This window comes from Entelurus aequoreus, linkage group LG14 (genome assembly GCF_033978785.1).
Source record: "Entelurus aequoreus isolate RoL-2023_Sb linkage group LG14, RoL_Eaeq_v1.1, whole genome shotgun sequence".
NCBI classification, from domain to species: domain Eukaryota; kingdom Metazoa; phylum Chordata; class Actinopteri; order Syngnathiformes; family Syngnathidae; genus Entelurus; species Entelurus aequoreus.
The window spans coordinates 28,842,320-28,857,603 of record NC_084744.1 but is presented as its reverse complement, the minus strand read 5'-3'; the positions used below and the strand labels follow the sequence as shown (position 1 = coordinate 28,857,603).

General features: G+C 40.7%; 1 protein-coding gene across 1 annotated transcript; it reads right to left on the bottom strand.

Annotated features, from left to right (window-relative positions):
• Positions 1–306: 306 nt before the first annotated feature.
• Positions 307–15,022, bottom strand: LOC133664651 (zinc finger protein 771-like). Its single transcript, XM_062069463.1, has 3 exons — positions 14,511–15,022; positions 9,400–9,618; positions 307–3,308 (listed from the first exon to the last, which is right to left on the bottom strand). Exons 1-3 carry the CDS (start codon positions 14,632–14,634, stop codon positions 2,215–2,217), a joined length of 1,437 nt encoding a protein of 478 aa, XP_061925447.1. The 5' UTR covers positions 14,635–15,022; the 3' UTR covers positions 307–2,214.
• Positions 15,023–15,284: the final 262 nt, after the last annotated feature.

The window sequence follows — 15,284 nt, the reverse complement described above, 5'->3', positions numbered from 1 at the left end:
ATTGAATTGTCATTTTTTTCGTGTTTTCTCCTCTTTTAAACCGTTCAATTAAGTGTAAATATCATTAATTATTAATAATAACATACGAGTTAAAGGTAAATTGAGCAAATTGGCTATTTCTGGCAATTTATCTAAGTGTGTATCAAACTGGTAGCCCTTCGCATTAATCAGTACCCAAGAAGTAGCTCTTGGTTTCAAAAAGGTTGGTGACCCTTGGGATAGAGTAATGATCCGGCCCCGTTCAACAGTCCATCTCTCAACTTGAGGTAATTTTGTAGCAGCTCAGGTGAAATGAAGGTAAGGAAATGATGGTCAAATGGTCTTTTATTTACATCCGACACCGTGGGTCCAATGACCAACATAAGAGCTAATGAGCAAAATGGCACATTAGGATACATTGTGTGTGTTAGCATTGAACATGTGCACATTTAAGCAAAGTAAACAAACTGAAACAGTTTACTTTGTCTCCCTTTCAACAGGCGCAATAATCCTTTTAACTCTCTTAGTTTCTGTTTCACCTAAAAATACATACTTTTTACCACAGAGTCATCTTAACCACTCCACCAATGGACTGTTGTCCTTTTGGTCAAGCTGGCCGGGGACGTTTCCAGTTGATTTGGGTAAGCACCCCCTTAATTTGGCATAGCTTGGCTCAAAGTTCTAGATTTGCAACATGACCAAGTCGCACCGACCTCACTCCCTCAGCTCCCTCTTCTTCGCGCCCGCTTTTATAAGCAGCAGTTCATCCTCCGTATATTCAGCTACAAAAAGATAAGGTTGTGTTTGCTCGTTTGTCCAAAAATAGTCATCTCCGTGGTCTGTTACCAAGTCTGCCATGATTAGAATACACTCGCGTTTGTTTCAGGAAGTGGGAACACATTTGTTGCCGGAAGTGGAAACGGAAATAAATCGGGGAAGAAGTCCCGGTATTGATTAAAATGACCATTCATCCATCCATCCATTTTCTACCGCTTGTCCCTTTTCGGGTCGCGGGGGGGTGCTGGAGCCTATCTCAGCTGCATTCGGGCGGAAGGCGGGATACACCCTGGACAAGTCGCCACCTCATTGCATGGCCAACACAGATAGACAGACAACATTCACACTCACATTCACACACTAGGGACCATTTGGTGTTGCCAATCAACCTATCCCCAGGTGCATGTCTTTGGAGGTGGGAGGGGCCTATCCCCAGGTGCATGTCTTTGGAGGTGCCTATCCCAAGGTGCATGTCTTTGGAGGTGGGAGGAAGCCGGAGTACCCGGAGGGAACCCACGCAGTCACGGGGAGAACATGCAAACTCCACACAGAAAGATCCCGAGCCAGGGATTGAACTCAGGACTACTCAGGACCTTCGTATTGTGAGGCACATGCACTAACCCCTGTACCACCGTGCTGCCTGGTTAAAATGACCAAAATATGGTAAATAATGTACATATTGCATATTGTTATGAACGTGCCTGTTACTACATAATATATATACTTGCAGTGTGTATACAGAACGTTGGTAGAGGGTTTTAAAGATGTTTTAGAGGCTTTGAAGGCTACATCATTGACTCTCATTACCAAATAATTTTTTTGCCATCTTTAAAATATATATACTTTTAAAAGGACATGTGTTCTTGTCTCTCATGATTGTGAACAATAGGGTGAATTAAAAAAAAAAAAGGTGCAGTTCTCCTTTAAGGACGTACGCATAGTACGTAAGACGTGCATGCGCATTAGTTTTGTGTGTTGATACCAAATAATAGTGATTTAAATAGCTAACATGAGCTATCAATGTTTATATATTCTACAAATACTGGCTGCAAATAGTTATTTGCTTCTTTTGGCCTGTTTTATTGGATTTTTTTTTTATTCGATTGATTGATTGATTGATTCAATATAATTTGTATTTGTGAAGAAAAATGTATAGATTTTGATAATTATGTTCTTGTTATATTTTTGGTTTGAAACATGTAACGTTGGACAAATTGTAAATCACTGTGAATCATTTCTATAAACAATGTATTTTAACAATGGAAAAACATGTATTGATTTATTTTTAACTCGTACTTTGTGGGAACCAGACAATGATTTATAATTCATAAAATAAGGTGGACGGGCTGGGTCCTGACTGGCTAATCTGGACCAGAGTCCAGACTTTAGAGAAGTCCTTCAATAGACCTTTAGTCACTATTCAAAGAGAACTTCTGAAAAATAAAAAAAATAAAAAAGTTATTCTCCGGTGTGCGTTTTCATGTGTCTTTGCATGTTACTATGGACAGAGAATCTTTTAGTGCACACTGAACAGCTGAAAGGTTTTTCTCCTGTGTGCGTTCTCATGTGTCTATGCATGCTACGTTTGTCACAGAATCTTTTGGTGCACACTGAACAACTGTAAGGTTTTTCTCCTGTGTGCGTTCTCATGTGTCTTTGCATGCTACTATTGACGGAAAATCTTTTGGCGCACGCCGAACAGCTGAAAGGTTTTTCTCCTGTGTGAGTTCTCATGTGTGTTTGAATATTACTCCTGTCATAGAAGCTTTTACCACAAACTGTACATTTGAAAGGTTTTTCTCCTGTGTGCGTTCTCATGTGTGTTAGAATGTTACTTCTGTCAGAGAATCGTTTCCCACAAACTGTACAACTGAACGGTTTTTCTCCTGTGTGCGTTCTCATGTGGGATTTCATATTACTGGTGAGAGAGAATTTTTTACCACAAACTGAACAACTAAAAGGTTTTTCTACTGTTTGTGTTCTAATGTGCGATTCCATATTTACATTAACCTGTGATGACGTGTCCTCACTATCTGATAGTGGAGCTAAGAGCTTGTCTGCTTGTGATCCTCCACAGTGGTCTCCATCAGCTTCTGTTGTCATGTGTTGTGTTGAGCTGCTGCTTGGAGGCTCCGCCCTTCTGTTCTCTTCACCTGGAGTGTGATGAAGCTGTGAGGACTCAGGTGGTTTGTCTTCATGCTCTTCAGGCTTCACAGAGACAACAGTCAGTGGAAACTTGGTGAGATCATCCTCCTCCTGCCCTAGAAGACACTCTCCCTCCTGAGTGGTCCAACATTCCTCCTCTTCCTCTTTAACAAAAGAGGGTTGTGGCTCCTTGTCGTCCTTTTTAACGTGAGGTTGTAGCTCCTCCTCGTCGTCTTTAATACAAGAGGGCTGTGGATCATTGATGTCCTCTTTAAAATGGCGGGGCTGCGGCTCCTCATCTTCCTCTTTAAAATGGGGGCGCTGTGGACTCTCCTGTTTTAAAGTGAAGCTCCCCCCCTGCAGTTGAGGAACACGTTCTTCTTGATGTCCAATCAGCTGCTGGATGTCTGCGGAAGACAAACAAAACACATTTTAACTCAGACAAATATTACATAGTACAAAAAATATAAATAAGGAACAGAGTAACACGTGTCATTTTGTGAGTCAAAGTATTTTTTCTAATATCTGCAAGCTTTGATTCTTAGATTTCAACACATTCACTGAAGTAACTTCCATGCAGGGGTTGGTCTGAGTTGGATGTAACAGCATCAAATCTCACGGTACGATAGTATCACAGTATTAAAGGCCTACTGAAATGAAATGTTCTTATTTAAACGAGGATAGCAGGTCCATTCTATGTGTCATACTTGATCATTTCGCGGTATTGCCATATTTTTGCTGAAAGGATTTAGTAGAGAACATCGACGATAAAGTTTTGGTCGCTGATAAAAAAAGCCTTGTCTGTACCGGAAGTAGCGTGACGTCGCAGGTTGAAGGGCTCCTCACATTTCCCCATTGTTTACACCAGCAGCGAGAGCGATTCGGACAGAGAAAGCGACGATTACCCCATTAATTTGAGCCAGGATGAAAGATTTGTGGATGAGGAACATGAGAGTGAAGGACTAGAGTGCAGTGCAGGACGTATCTTTTTTCGCTCTGACCGTAACTTAGGTACAAGCTGGCTCATTGGATTCCACACTTTCTCCTTTTTCTATTGTGGATCACGGATTTGTATTTTAAACCACCTCGGATACTATATCCTCTTGAAAATGAGAGTCGAGAACGCGAAATGGACATTCAAAGTGACTTTTATCTCCACGACAATACATCGGCGAAGCACTTTAGCTACGGAGCTAACATGATAGCATCGTGCTTAACTGAATATATAAACAGAAGAAATAAGCCCCTGACTTGAAGGATAGACAGAAGATCAACATTCCTACCAAAACCTGGACCTGTAACCACACGGTTAATGCTTTCCAGCCTGGCGAAGCCTAGCAATGCTGTTGCTAACGACGCCATTGAAGCTAACTTAGCTACGGGACCTCACAGAGCTATGCTAAAAACATTAGCTATCCACCTACGCCAGCTCTCATCTGCTCATCACGACCCGTGCTCACCTGCGTTCCAGCGATCGACGGCGCAACGAAGGACTTCACCGCGATGATCGGTGCGGTCGGCGGCCCGGAGACGGAGGAAGTCAAGGTGAGGACAGCGGCGCGGCGGCGGGCGTTGTAGCTTTCGACGACACCCCCGGCCGCCATCAGAGTCGGCAAGAAATATATATTTCCCCAAAGTTACGTATGTGACATGCACATAGCGCCACGCACGTACGGGCAAGCGATCAAATGTTTGGACGCCAAAGCTGTACTCACGGTAGCGCGTCTGCTATCCAAGTCAAAGTCCTCCTGGTTGTGTTGCTGCAGCCAGCCGCTAATACACCGATCCCACCTACAGCTTTCTTCTTCGCAGTCTCCATTGTTAATTGAAAAATTGCAAAAGATTCACCAACACAGATGTCCAGAATACTGTGGAATTATGTGGTGAAAACAGAGCTGTTTGTATTGGATACAATGGTGTCCCAATACTTCCGCTTCAACCCTTGACGTCACACGTTTTCAGCCGGAAGTTTGATAAACATATAACATTTACATAATAAAAATCAACTACAGGCTTCCCAAATGCTGTAATGAATTAAGCATGATGAGTTAAGCATATGGCCCCACTTTTAACTCTTTTTTTCAAACGCTTAATCACTTACTTACAGTGAGTCATTAATTTGACTTAGTGAGTCATTAATTTGTCATTATTTTGACTTAGTAAATTACTAAGTCAAAATATTGACTTACTAAGTCATAATAATGACATACTTAGTATCTCAGGTAACTAGGACTGTTTTGTATTTTGTTTTTACTTTACGGAAAAAATATCGAGATATATATCGTATACCGCCATTCAGCAAATGGATTTTATTTTGAAATGCTAAATATTGTTATATTTATTACAAGATATTGTTATTTTTTAATAAATATGTGTTCAATCAGTAATCAGAGTCTGTAGTCTATTGCGTCCGCCTGTCCCGGGTAACGCCCCCTGTCCCTGGAGAGACACCACCTTAACTAACTGTGGTCGAATTCGCACACTGCAGGTGTTGCGTTGAAAGTGCATTTCTTTTTGCTTCGTGCCTTGAACTGGAAGTATTTAAAGGCCTACTGAAAGCCACTACTACCGACCACGCAGTCTGATAGTTTATATATCAATGATGAAATCTTAACATTGCAACACATGCCAATACGGCCGGGTTAACTTATAAAGTGCAATTTTAAATTTCCCGCTAAACTTCCGGTTGAAAACGTCTTTGGATGATGACGTATGCGCGTGACATCAACGGTTGATACGGAAGTATTCGGAGCCCATTGAATCCAATACAAAAAAGCTCTGTTTTCATCTCAAAATTCCACAGTATTCTGGACATCTGTGTTGGTAAATCTTTTGCAATTTGTTGAATGAACAATGGAGACTGCAAAGAAGAAAGTTGTAGGTGGGATCGGTGTATTAGCGGCGGACTACAGCAACAAAACTAGGATGACTTTGAGGATAGCAGACGCTCTAGCCGAACGACCTCACCTTGACTTCCTCCGTCTCCGGGCCGCCAACCGCATCGGTGATCGGGTGAAGTCCTTCGTCGTACCGTCGATCGCTGGAACGCAGGTGAGCACGGGTCGTGATGAGCAGATGAGGGCTGGCGTAGGTGCAGAGCTAATGTTTTTAGCATAGCTCTATCGAGGTTCCGTAGCTAAGTTAGCTTCAATGGCGTCGTTAGAAACAGCATTGCTAAGTTTCGCCAGGTTGGACAGCAATAACCGTGTAGTTACATGTCCAGAGTTTGGTAGTATTGTTGATCTTCTGTCTATCCTTCCAGTCAAGGACTTATTTGTTTTGTTTTTATATGCAGTAAAGCCTGATGCTATCACGTTAGCTCAGTAGCTAAAGAGCTTCACCGATGTATTGTCGTGGAGATAAAAGTCACTGTGAATGTCCATTTCGCGTTCTCGACTCTCATTTTCAAGAGGATATAGTATCCGAGGTGGTTTGAAATACAAATCCGTGATCCACAATAGCAAAAGGAGAGAGTGTGGAATCCAATGAGCCAGCTTGTACCTAAGTTACGGTCAAAGCGAAAAAAGATACGTTCTGCACTGCACGCTAGTCCTTCACTTTCACGTTCCTCATCCACAAATCTTTCATCCTCGCTCAAATTAATGGGGTAATCGTCCCTTTCTCGGTCCGAATCTCTCTCGCTGCTGGTGTAAACAATAGGAAAATATGAGCAGCCCTTCCTCCGGTGTAGTCACGCTACTTCCGGTAGGGGCAAGGCTTTTTTTTATCAGAGACCAAAAGTTGCAAACTTTATCGTCAATGTTCTCTACTAAATCCTTTCAGCAAAAATATGGCAATATCGCGAAATGATCAAGTATGACACATAGAATGGATCTGCTATCCCCGTTTAAATAAAAAAATTTCATTTCAATAGGCCTTTAAGTTCTGTCATCTAATCGTTGATAGCTTTTCTTCTTGTATGGTTTCTTCATTCATTGCACTTCCAAACGAAGCCTTTGTGACCGGTTTTGAAATAGTTTAATTTTTGTTTACATACCAAATAATATATCATGATATAAATCGTTAGTACAACAGGCTGCAACAAATATCGCAATATACATTTTAGACCATATCGCCCTTCTCTACATCTCATATGGCTCTTCTTCTGCAATTAGGGGCACTTTAACCACGTAACACTCCTTTTGAAGGTTAAGTTGAACCGTGTACAGTTGTGCAGGTGTTTTTGTATCATTTGACACAGACTTGTCCAAGATTTTCTACTTAATATTATCTTTCCATTCCCTTTCACCACAATGTTTACAAACGCTGTCTGAAAAAATGTTCTTCGTTTCTGTTCACTGCCTTCAATGATGCATTCAATGATTTGTTCTACAGCCACAAATGGTTGAACTTGCACTTTTACACAAACAACTCTGCTTTGCTGTGGACTTTAGTAATATTCGCTGCTAGCTAAACTCTGCTGTAACTTGTCGTACTCCATAAATTCTGACCGGGCTGTACAGCGAATTACTTTTTGCATTTATTTTAAATACAAATATTGTTAATAGAATGTCATAGGAGACATTTCAAAGATGTAGTTAAACATTTTTAATGAGATTTCAATATCATTTAAGGAATTCTAATGCCTCAAACTGAAATGATTAGATTTAAAGGCCTACTGAAACCCACTACTACGACCACGCAGTCTGATAGTTTATGCACTACCGTTCAAAAGTTTGGGGTCACCCAAACAATTTTGTGGAATAGCCTTCATTTCTAAGAACAAGAATAGACTGTCGAGTTTCAGACGAAAGTTCTCTTTTTCTGGCCATTTTGAGCGTTTAATTGACCCCACAAATGTGATGCTCCAGAAATTCAATCTGCTCAAAGGAAGGTCAGTTTTGTAGCTTCTGTAACGAGCTAAACTGTTTTCAGATGTGTGAACATGATTGCACAAGGGTTTTCTAATCATCAATTAGCCTTCTGAGCCAATGAGCAAACACATTGTACCATTAGAACACTGGAGTGATAGTTGCTGGAAATGGGCCTCTATACACCTATGTAGATATTGCACCAAAAACCAGACATTTGCAGCTAGAATAGTGATTTACCACATTAGCAATGTATAGAGTGTATTTCTTTAAAGTTAAGACTAGTTTAAAGTTATCTTCATTGAAAAGTACAGTGCTTTTCCTTCAAAAATAAGGACATTTCAATGTGACCCCAAACTTTTGAACGGTAGTGTATATCAATGATGAAATCTTAACATTGCAACACATGCCAATACGGCCGGGTTAACTTATAAAGTGCAATTTTAAATTTCCCGCTAAACTTCCAGTTGAAAACGTCTATGTATGATGATGTTTGCGCGTGACCTCGATGGTTGAAACAGAAGTATTCGGACACATTGTATCGCAATACAAACAGCTTCTGTTTTCATCGCAAAATTCCACAGTATTCTGGACATCTGTGTTGGTGAATCTTTTGCAATGTGTTTAATGAACAATGGAGACGGCAAAGAAGAAAGCTGTAGGTGGGATCGGTGTATTAGCGGCTGGCTGCAGCAACACAACCAGGAGGACTTTGACTTGGATAGCAGATGCGCTATCCGACGCTAGCCGCCGACCGCATCGATGATCGGGTGAAGTCCTTCGTTGCGCCGTCGATCGCTGGAACGCAGGTGAGCACAGGTGTTGATGAGCAGATGAGGGCTGGCGTAGGTGGATAGCTAATGTTTTTAGCATAGCTCTGTCGAGGTCCCGTAGCTAAGTTAGCTTCAATGGCGTTGTTAGCAACAGCATTGCTAGGCTTCGACAGGCGGCACAGCATTAACCGTGTAGTTACAGGTCCAGTGTTTGGTTCGGTGTCTCCTGATAGTAGTATTGTTGATCTGCTGTCTATCCTTCCAGTCAGGGGCTTATTTATTTTGTTTCTATCTGCATTTAAGCACGATGCTATCACGTTAGCTCCGTAGCTAAAGTGCTTCACCGATGTATTGTCTGTGAATGTCCATTTCGCGTTCTCGACTCTCATTTTCAAGAGGATATAGTATCCGAGGTGGTTTAAAATACAAATCCGTGATCCACAATAGAAAAAGGAGAAAGTGTGGAATCCAATGAGCCCTTGTACCTAAGTTACGGTCAGAGCGAAAAAAGATACGTCCTGCACTGCACTCTAGTCCTTCACTCTCACGTTCCTCATCCACAAATCTTTCATCCTTGCTCAAATTAATGGGGTAATCGTCGCTTTCTCGGTCCGAATCGCTCTCGCTGCTGGTGTAAACAATGAGGAAATGTGACGTCACGCTACTTCCGGTACAGGCAAGGCTTTTTTATCAGCGACCAAAAGTTGCGAACTTTATCGTCGATGTTCTCTACTAAATCCTTTCAGCAAAAATATGGCAAAATCGCGAAATGATCAAGTATGACACATAGAATGGATCTGCTATCCCCGTTTGAATAAAAAAAACGACAAACGTCTTCTAAAACAAAGTGAACAGTCCAGTTGTGATGAATTGAATGCCCTGAGAATAAAATGATATGTGGATGTTTTGCTTACTTGGACTGTGATGAAGCTGTGAGGACTCAGGTGGTTTGTCTTCATGCTCTTCAGTCTTCACAGAGACAACAGTCAGTGGAAACTTGGTGAGATCAGCTTCCTCCTGCCCTAGAAGACACTCTCCCTCCCGAGTGATCCGACATTCCTCCTCTTCCTCTTTAATGTGGGGGGGCTGTGGATCCTCCTCTTCCTCTTTAATTTGGGGGGGCTGCTGGAGTTCTGTTGGGTAAATAAGTAAACAATATTAGGAGAGAATAGCAACACTTTTTGACTGACACTGTTAACACAACGACATTATTTGTGTTCTTTTGTCTGTTGTCCAATATAAACGGGAAAAACTTCCTTTTCTCCCAGCCACTAAAATTACTTAATTACTTGGAAATTTGAGGGTGGGCAATTTGAAAAGTCTTTATAAGTACGAGCCAGCATTGATTGGGGTGGGCAATACTGCAAATGTTATCGATCCGATACCAAGTAATTCATTACAGGGATAGTATTGCCGATACCAATACTTTTTACTTGAAAAAGCCTGATCGTTGAATGATTTTTGTACTTTTGTCTTTAGAATCAGAATCAGAATAGTTTTTATTGCCATTGTTTGAGAACGGGTTCACAAACTAGGAATTTTACTTGGTGCAATCGCGCAACATAAAACACATAACCATACTTGCCAACCCTCCCGATTTTCCCGGGAGATTCCCGAATTTCAGTGCCCCTCCCGAAAATCTCCCAAGGCAACCATTCTCCCGAATTTCTCCTGATTTCCACCCGGACAACAATATTGGGGGCGTGCCTTAAAGGCACTGCCTTTAGCGTTCTCTACAACCTGAAAAGGAGACTATTATATATGTCTCCGTTATCCATAGGTTTATCTATAACCCATAAAGTAGGCAGGCACGGAGCTATTTCTCAGCGTGTGTTTATTCCAGCCGGCACGTTAATACACTGACACACACACACAACATCCAGATTCCCATAATGCATTGCTTCAAAACTACGGCAAGTAGTAATGTCCAAAAACATGGGTTTACAAGGGGTATGCTGCCTGCACATTTTGTAGATCACACTTCTCCATTGAACACGGTGGCCGAACGGATATACTCACTCATGAATGGATTATTTATATATATATATATATATATATATATATATATATATATATATATATATATATATATATATATATATATATATATATATATATATATATATATATATATATATATATACAGTGGGGCAAAAAAGTATTTAGTCAGCCACCCATTGACAATCAATGGGTGGCTGACTAAATACTTTTTTGCCCCACTGTATATATATATATATATATATATATATATATATATATATATATATATATATATATATATATATATATATATATATATATATATATATATATATATATACACACACACACTATATAAGAAAATAATATTTGCTATTATATATTCTTTTTATTTCGTAAAATTCTTAAAAAACCTCCTGTTCAGCCACAGAGAGAGGATGTAGGTCCTTTGCGATCATTTGGGCAAAGCTCCTTGTGATATCCATGGCTTTGGTGAATCATCTTGGTGAAATTACAAAAAAATGATTTACATAATTAAATCTATAACCCAGGGGTCCCCAAACTACGGCCCGCCAGCGTCCAAAATCAGGCCCGCGGGAAGTCCCAAGTATAAAAAAAATATACTTTTTTCTTATCTACTTTGTACCATCTTTTGTAACATCTCCTTTCTGTGCCACACCAACAAAATGCAGAAGCAACAATTTCCACATCAACACCATATGAAAAAAAAAATCAACAACAGAAGAAGATAACGTCCGCAGGAACCTACCACAGAACGAAGGACATACATTGTTTGATTTCCTATTATGCAGCTCATTTTTATTTGACACTTATTGAAATATCTTGTGTGACATCATGCACAAAAGTGCACTTTATTTGTTTTAAACTATTGTAGTGGCGTTCTGTACAAAAAGTGCACTTTAATTTAGTGTTGTTTTGATATGTCATCTTAGTGACATCATGCACACAAGTGCACTAATAGCTTGTTTTAAAATGTCTCTGACAATCTTGCACGTTCTGTTTTGAAATTACATGAATGTTTGTGCCACTGCTTAATAACTGTTTAATAAATACACTTTTGGTCAATTGACTTAGTTGTGATTTCCCTCTCTGCATGAAAGTTTAAAAGTAGCATATATTAATGAAGTATGAAGAAGAATGTTTTAATGTAGACACATAGAATCATCATACTGCTGTGATTATATGCATCAAGTGTTCATTCAAGGCTAAGGCAAAATATCCAGATATATATCGTGTATTGTAACATGGCCTAAAAATATCGGGATATTAATAAAAGGCCATATCGCCCAGCCCTAATACCAATACTCACCTTGGTATCGATACTATGGATACTTTGATCGATCCGCCCACCCCCGGCATTAAATGAGGCCTTCTTAACTTTACACTCACTGGTGTAAACAGAGTAACCATTTTTTTTTCTGTATACAAGTTGGCCTATTACACCTAAGCCTTATCTCTAACTTGAACCATCCATGCATTTTCTACCGCTTGTCCCGGTCAGGGTCGCGGGGGTTGCTGGAGCCTCTCAGCTGCATGCGGGCGGTAGGCGGGGTACACCATAATCTTGTAATAGTATAGCCTTAACCATAACTTATGTATAATGGACATTTTTTAAATTCGCATTCCAAAACCACTTCAAAACCTTCAGACTACGTTTTTGTCATCATCATATGACATACTTGCCAACCTTGAGACCTCTGATTTCGGGAGGTGGGGGGCGTGGTCGGGGGGCGGGGTTAAGAGGGGAGGAGTATATTTACAGCTAGATTTCACCAAGTCAAGTATTTCATATATATATATAAGAAATACTTGACTTTCAGTGAATTCTAGCTATATATATATATATATATATATATATATATATATATATATATATATATATATATATATATATATATATATATATATATATATATATATATATATATACATATATAAATAAAAGATATACTTGAATTTCAGTGTTCATTTATTTACACATATACACACACATAACACTCATCGACTCATTGTTGAGTTAAGGGTTGAATTGTCCATCCTTGTTCTATTCTCTGTCACTACTTTTCTAACCATGCTGAACACCCTCTCTGATGATGCATTGCTGTGTGGCATCATCAAATGCACTAGAGTCTGGAATCTTTCATTTTTCCCTAGCATGGCCCAAAACCGGCCAATCATTGCTTCCTGAGGAAGATCTTCACTGCCAAGCACTTGGTAGTCCACTACTTCTTCCCGGAGGCTATCCAGGTCCATTCGCAGCTGCGGCTAGGAACTTACAAGCATATTTATTCATCTTACTCGTCGTCGGCTTCACCATGGCTGTATCTTCCTCATTCTTCTGCTTCGTCTCCTTGTTGTGTGCGCAGTTGTGCACTGCACTCTCTAAAAGCCGTAGATGTTATAACGTGATTGGGCAGGCACGCTGTTTATATCGTGGGAAAGCGGACGTGAAAACAGGCTGTCCTCACTCAGGTCCGCATGGAGCTGGAGGGGGCGTGGCCTCCAGCTCCTGCTGTAAATCGGGAGATTTTCGGGAGAATATTTGTCCCGGGAGGTCTTCGGGAGAGGCGCTGAATTTCGGGAGTCTCCCGGAAAATTCGGGAGGGTTGGCAAGTACGTCATATGAAAAACTTTTATTTATAGTCATTTTGATGGCTGGGCCAAAAGGAACACTCGTTGACGAATGCAGGTCGGAATCAGGAAATGAAGTTAGCCATGAAACTACCCCGCCTTCCACCCGAGGGGGACAAGCGGTAGAAACGGACGATGTTAAAGGCCTACTGAAATGAGATTTTCTTATTTAGACAGGGATAGCAGATCCATTCTATGTGTCATACTTGATCATTTCGCGATATTGCCATATTTTTGCTGAAAGGATTTAGTAGAGATCATCGACGATAAAGTTCGCAACTTTTGGTCGCTGATAAAAAAAAGCCTTGCCTGTACCGGAAGTAGCGTGACGTCACAGGTTGAAGAGCTCCTCACATCTGCACATTGTTTTCAATCATGGACGCCAGCAGCGTGAGCGATTCGGATCGAGAAAGCGACGATTACCCCATTAATTTGAGCGAGGATGAAAGATTTGTGGATGAGGAAAGTGAAAGTGAAGGATTAGAGGGCAGTGGAAGCGATTCAGATAGGGAAGATGCTGTGAGAGGCGGGTGGGACCTGATATTCAGCTGGGAATGACTAAAACAGTAAATAAACACAAGACATATATATACACTCTATTAGCCACAACACAACCAGGCTTATATTTAATATGCCACAAATTAATCGCGCATAACAAACACCTCCCCCCTCCCGTCCATATAACCCGCCAATACAACTCAAACACCCGCACAACACACTCAATCCCACAGCCCAAAGTACCGTTCACTTCCGCAAAGTTCATACAGCACATATATTTCCCCAAAGTTACGTACGTGACATGCATAGTGGCACGCACATACGGGCAAGCGATCAAATGTTTGGAAGAAAGCTACATACTCACGGTAGCGCGTCTGCTATCCAACTCAAAGTCCTCCTGGTTGTGTTGCTGCAGCCCGCCGCTAATACACCGCTTCCCACCTACAGCTTTCTTCTTTGCTGTCTTCATTGTTCATTAAACAAATTGCAAAAGATTCACCAACACAGATGTCCAGAATACTGTGGAATTTTGCGATGAAAACAGAGCAGTTTGTATTGGGACACAATGGTGTCCCAATACTTCCGCACACTCCGTGACGTCACGCGCAAACGTCATCATACCGAGACGTTTTCAGCCGGATATTTCCCGGGAAATTTAAAATTGCACTCTATAAGTTAACCCGGCCGTATTGGCATGTGTTGCAATGTTAAGATTTCATCATTGATATATAAACTATCAGACTGCGTGGTCGGTAGTAGTGGCTTTCAGTAGGCCTTTAAGACACAATGTTACAAACTGAGAGGAACATCAACATCTCATAAATATTGTTTGTCTGAAACTGTATCGTTTCAAATATAGTATAAGTAAACACGTGGGAGTAAGAAGTAAACAAACCTGTTCTGTGTAACACAACTTGATGTCTGTTGAAAACAGCGTCCAGTAGTTGATGTTGTCGCTCCTTCTCCTTTGTTGGACAAAGTTCTTCCTCCGCGTAGTCAGCTATCGTTCTTTCGCACATTTTTCACACAATCACAACACTTTACACTGAGACATGATCTCTGCTTAGCGATGCGTTGATTACTTCCGCGTGTCTTTGTTAGCAGCTAACAAGCTAAGCTAACTAGCATGCTAAGCTAACACGAGGAGCTTCGAAGTGCGCTCAAACTAAGGTATCAGAATACAAACAATTATTAACGATGTTTGCTCTATTAAACATCATATGTGAGTACATGTACGCACTGGTTAAAACACAGAAGTGTTATATACACAATAATGTATTCTCCATCAAACGCAACCTTGTCTTCTTGTTATGGTTTTACGGCGGACGGATGGGACGCCATCTTGTTTTTTCCTTCACACGCGATGTTGTCAGATCTCGCGAGAGAAACAAGCAATCGGCGTTGTGCTAAAATGTGATTGCCTGCCAAAAATGGATTTCCTGTCGCGGGAGCTCGCAGCGCTCGCTAATTACTTGGTGTAAGACAAACACTTTATCTTCCTGGTTATTGTAACAATACATGTTTGACATTATTTAAGACTTTATGGTAAGCCACGGTTTGATATTGCTCTGCAAAGTATTATAAATTACACTAAAGCTTACGTGAGATTTATTGTAAGATGCACAGTCATTTAAAGGCCTACTGAAATGAATTTTTTTTATTTAAACGG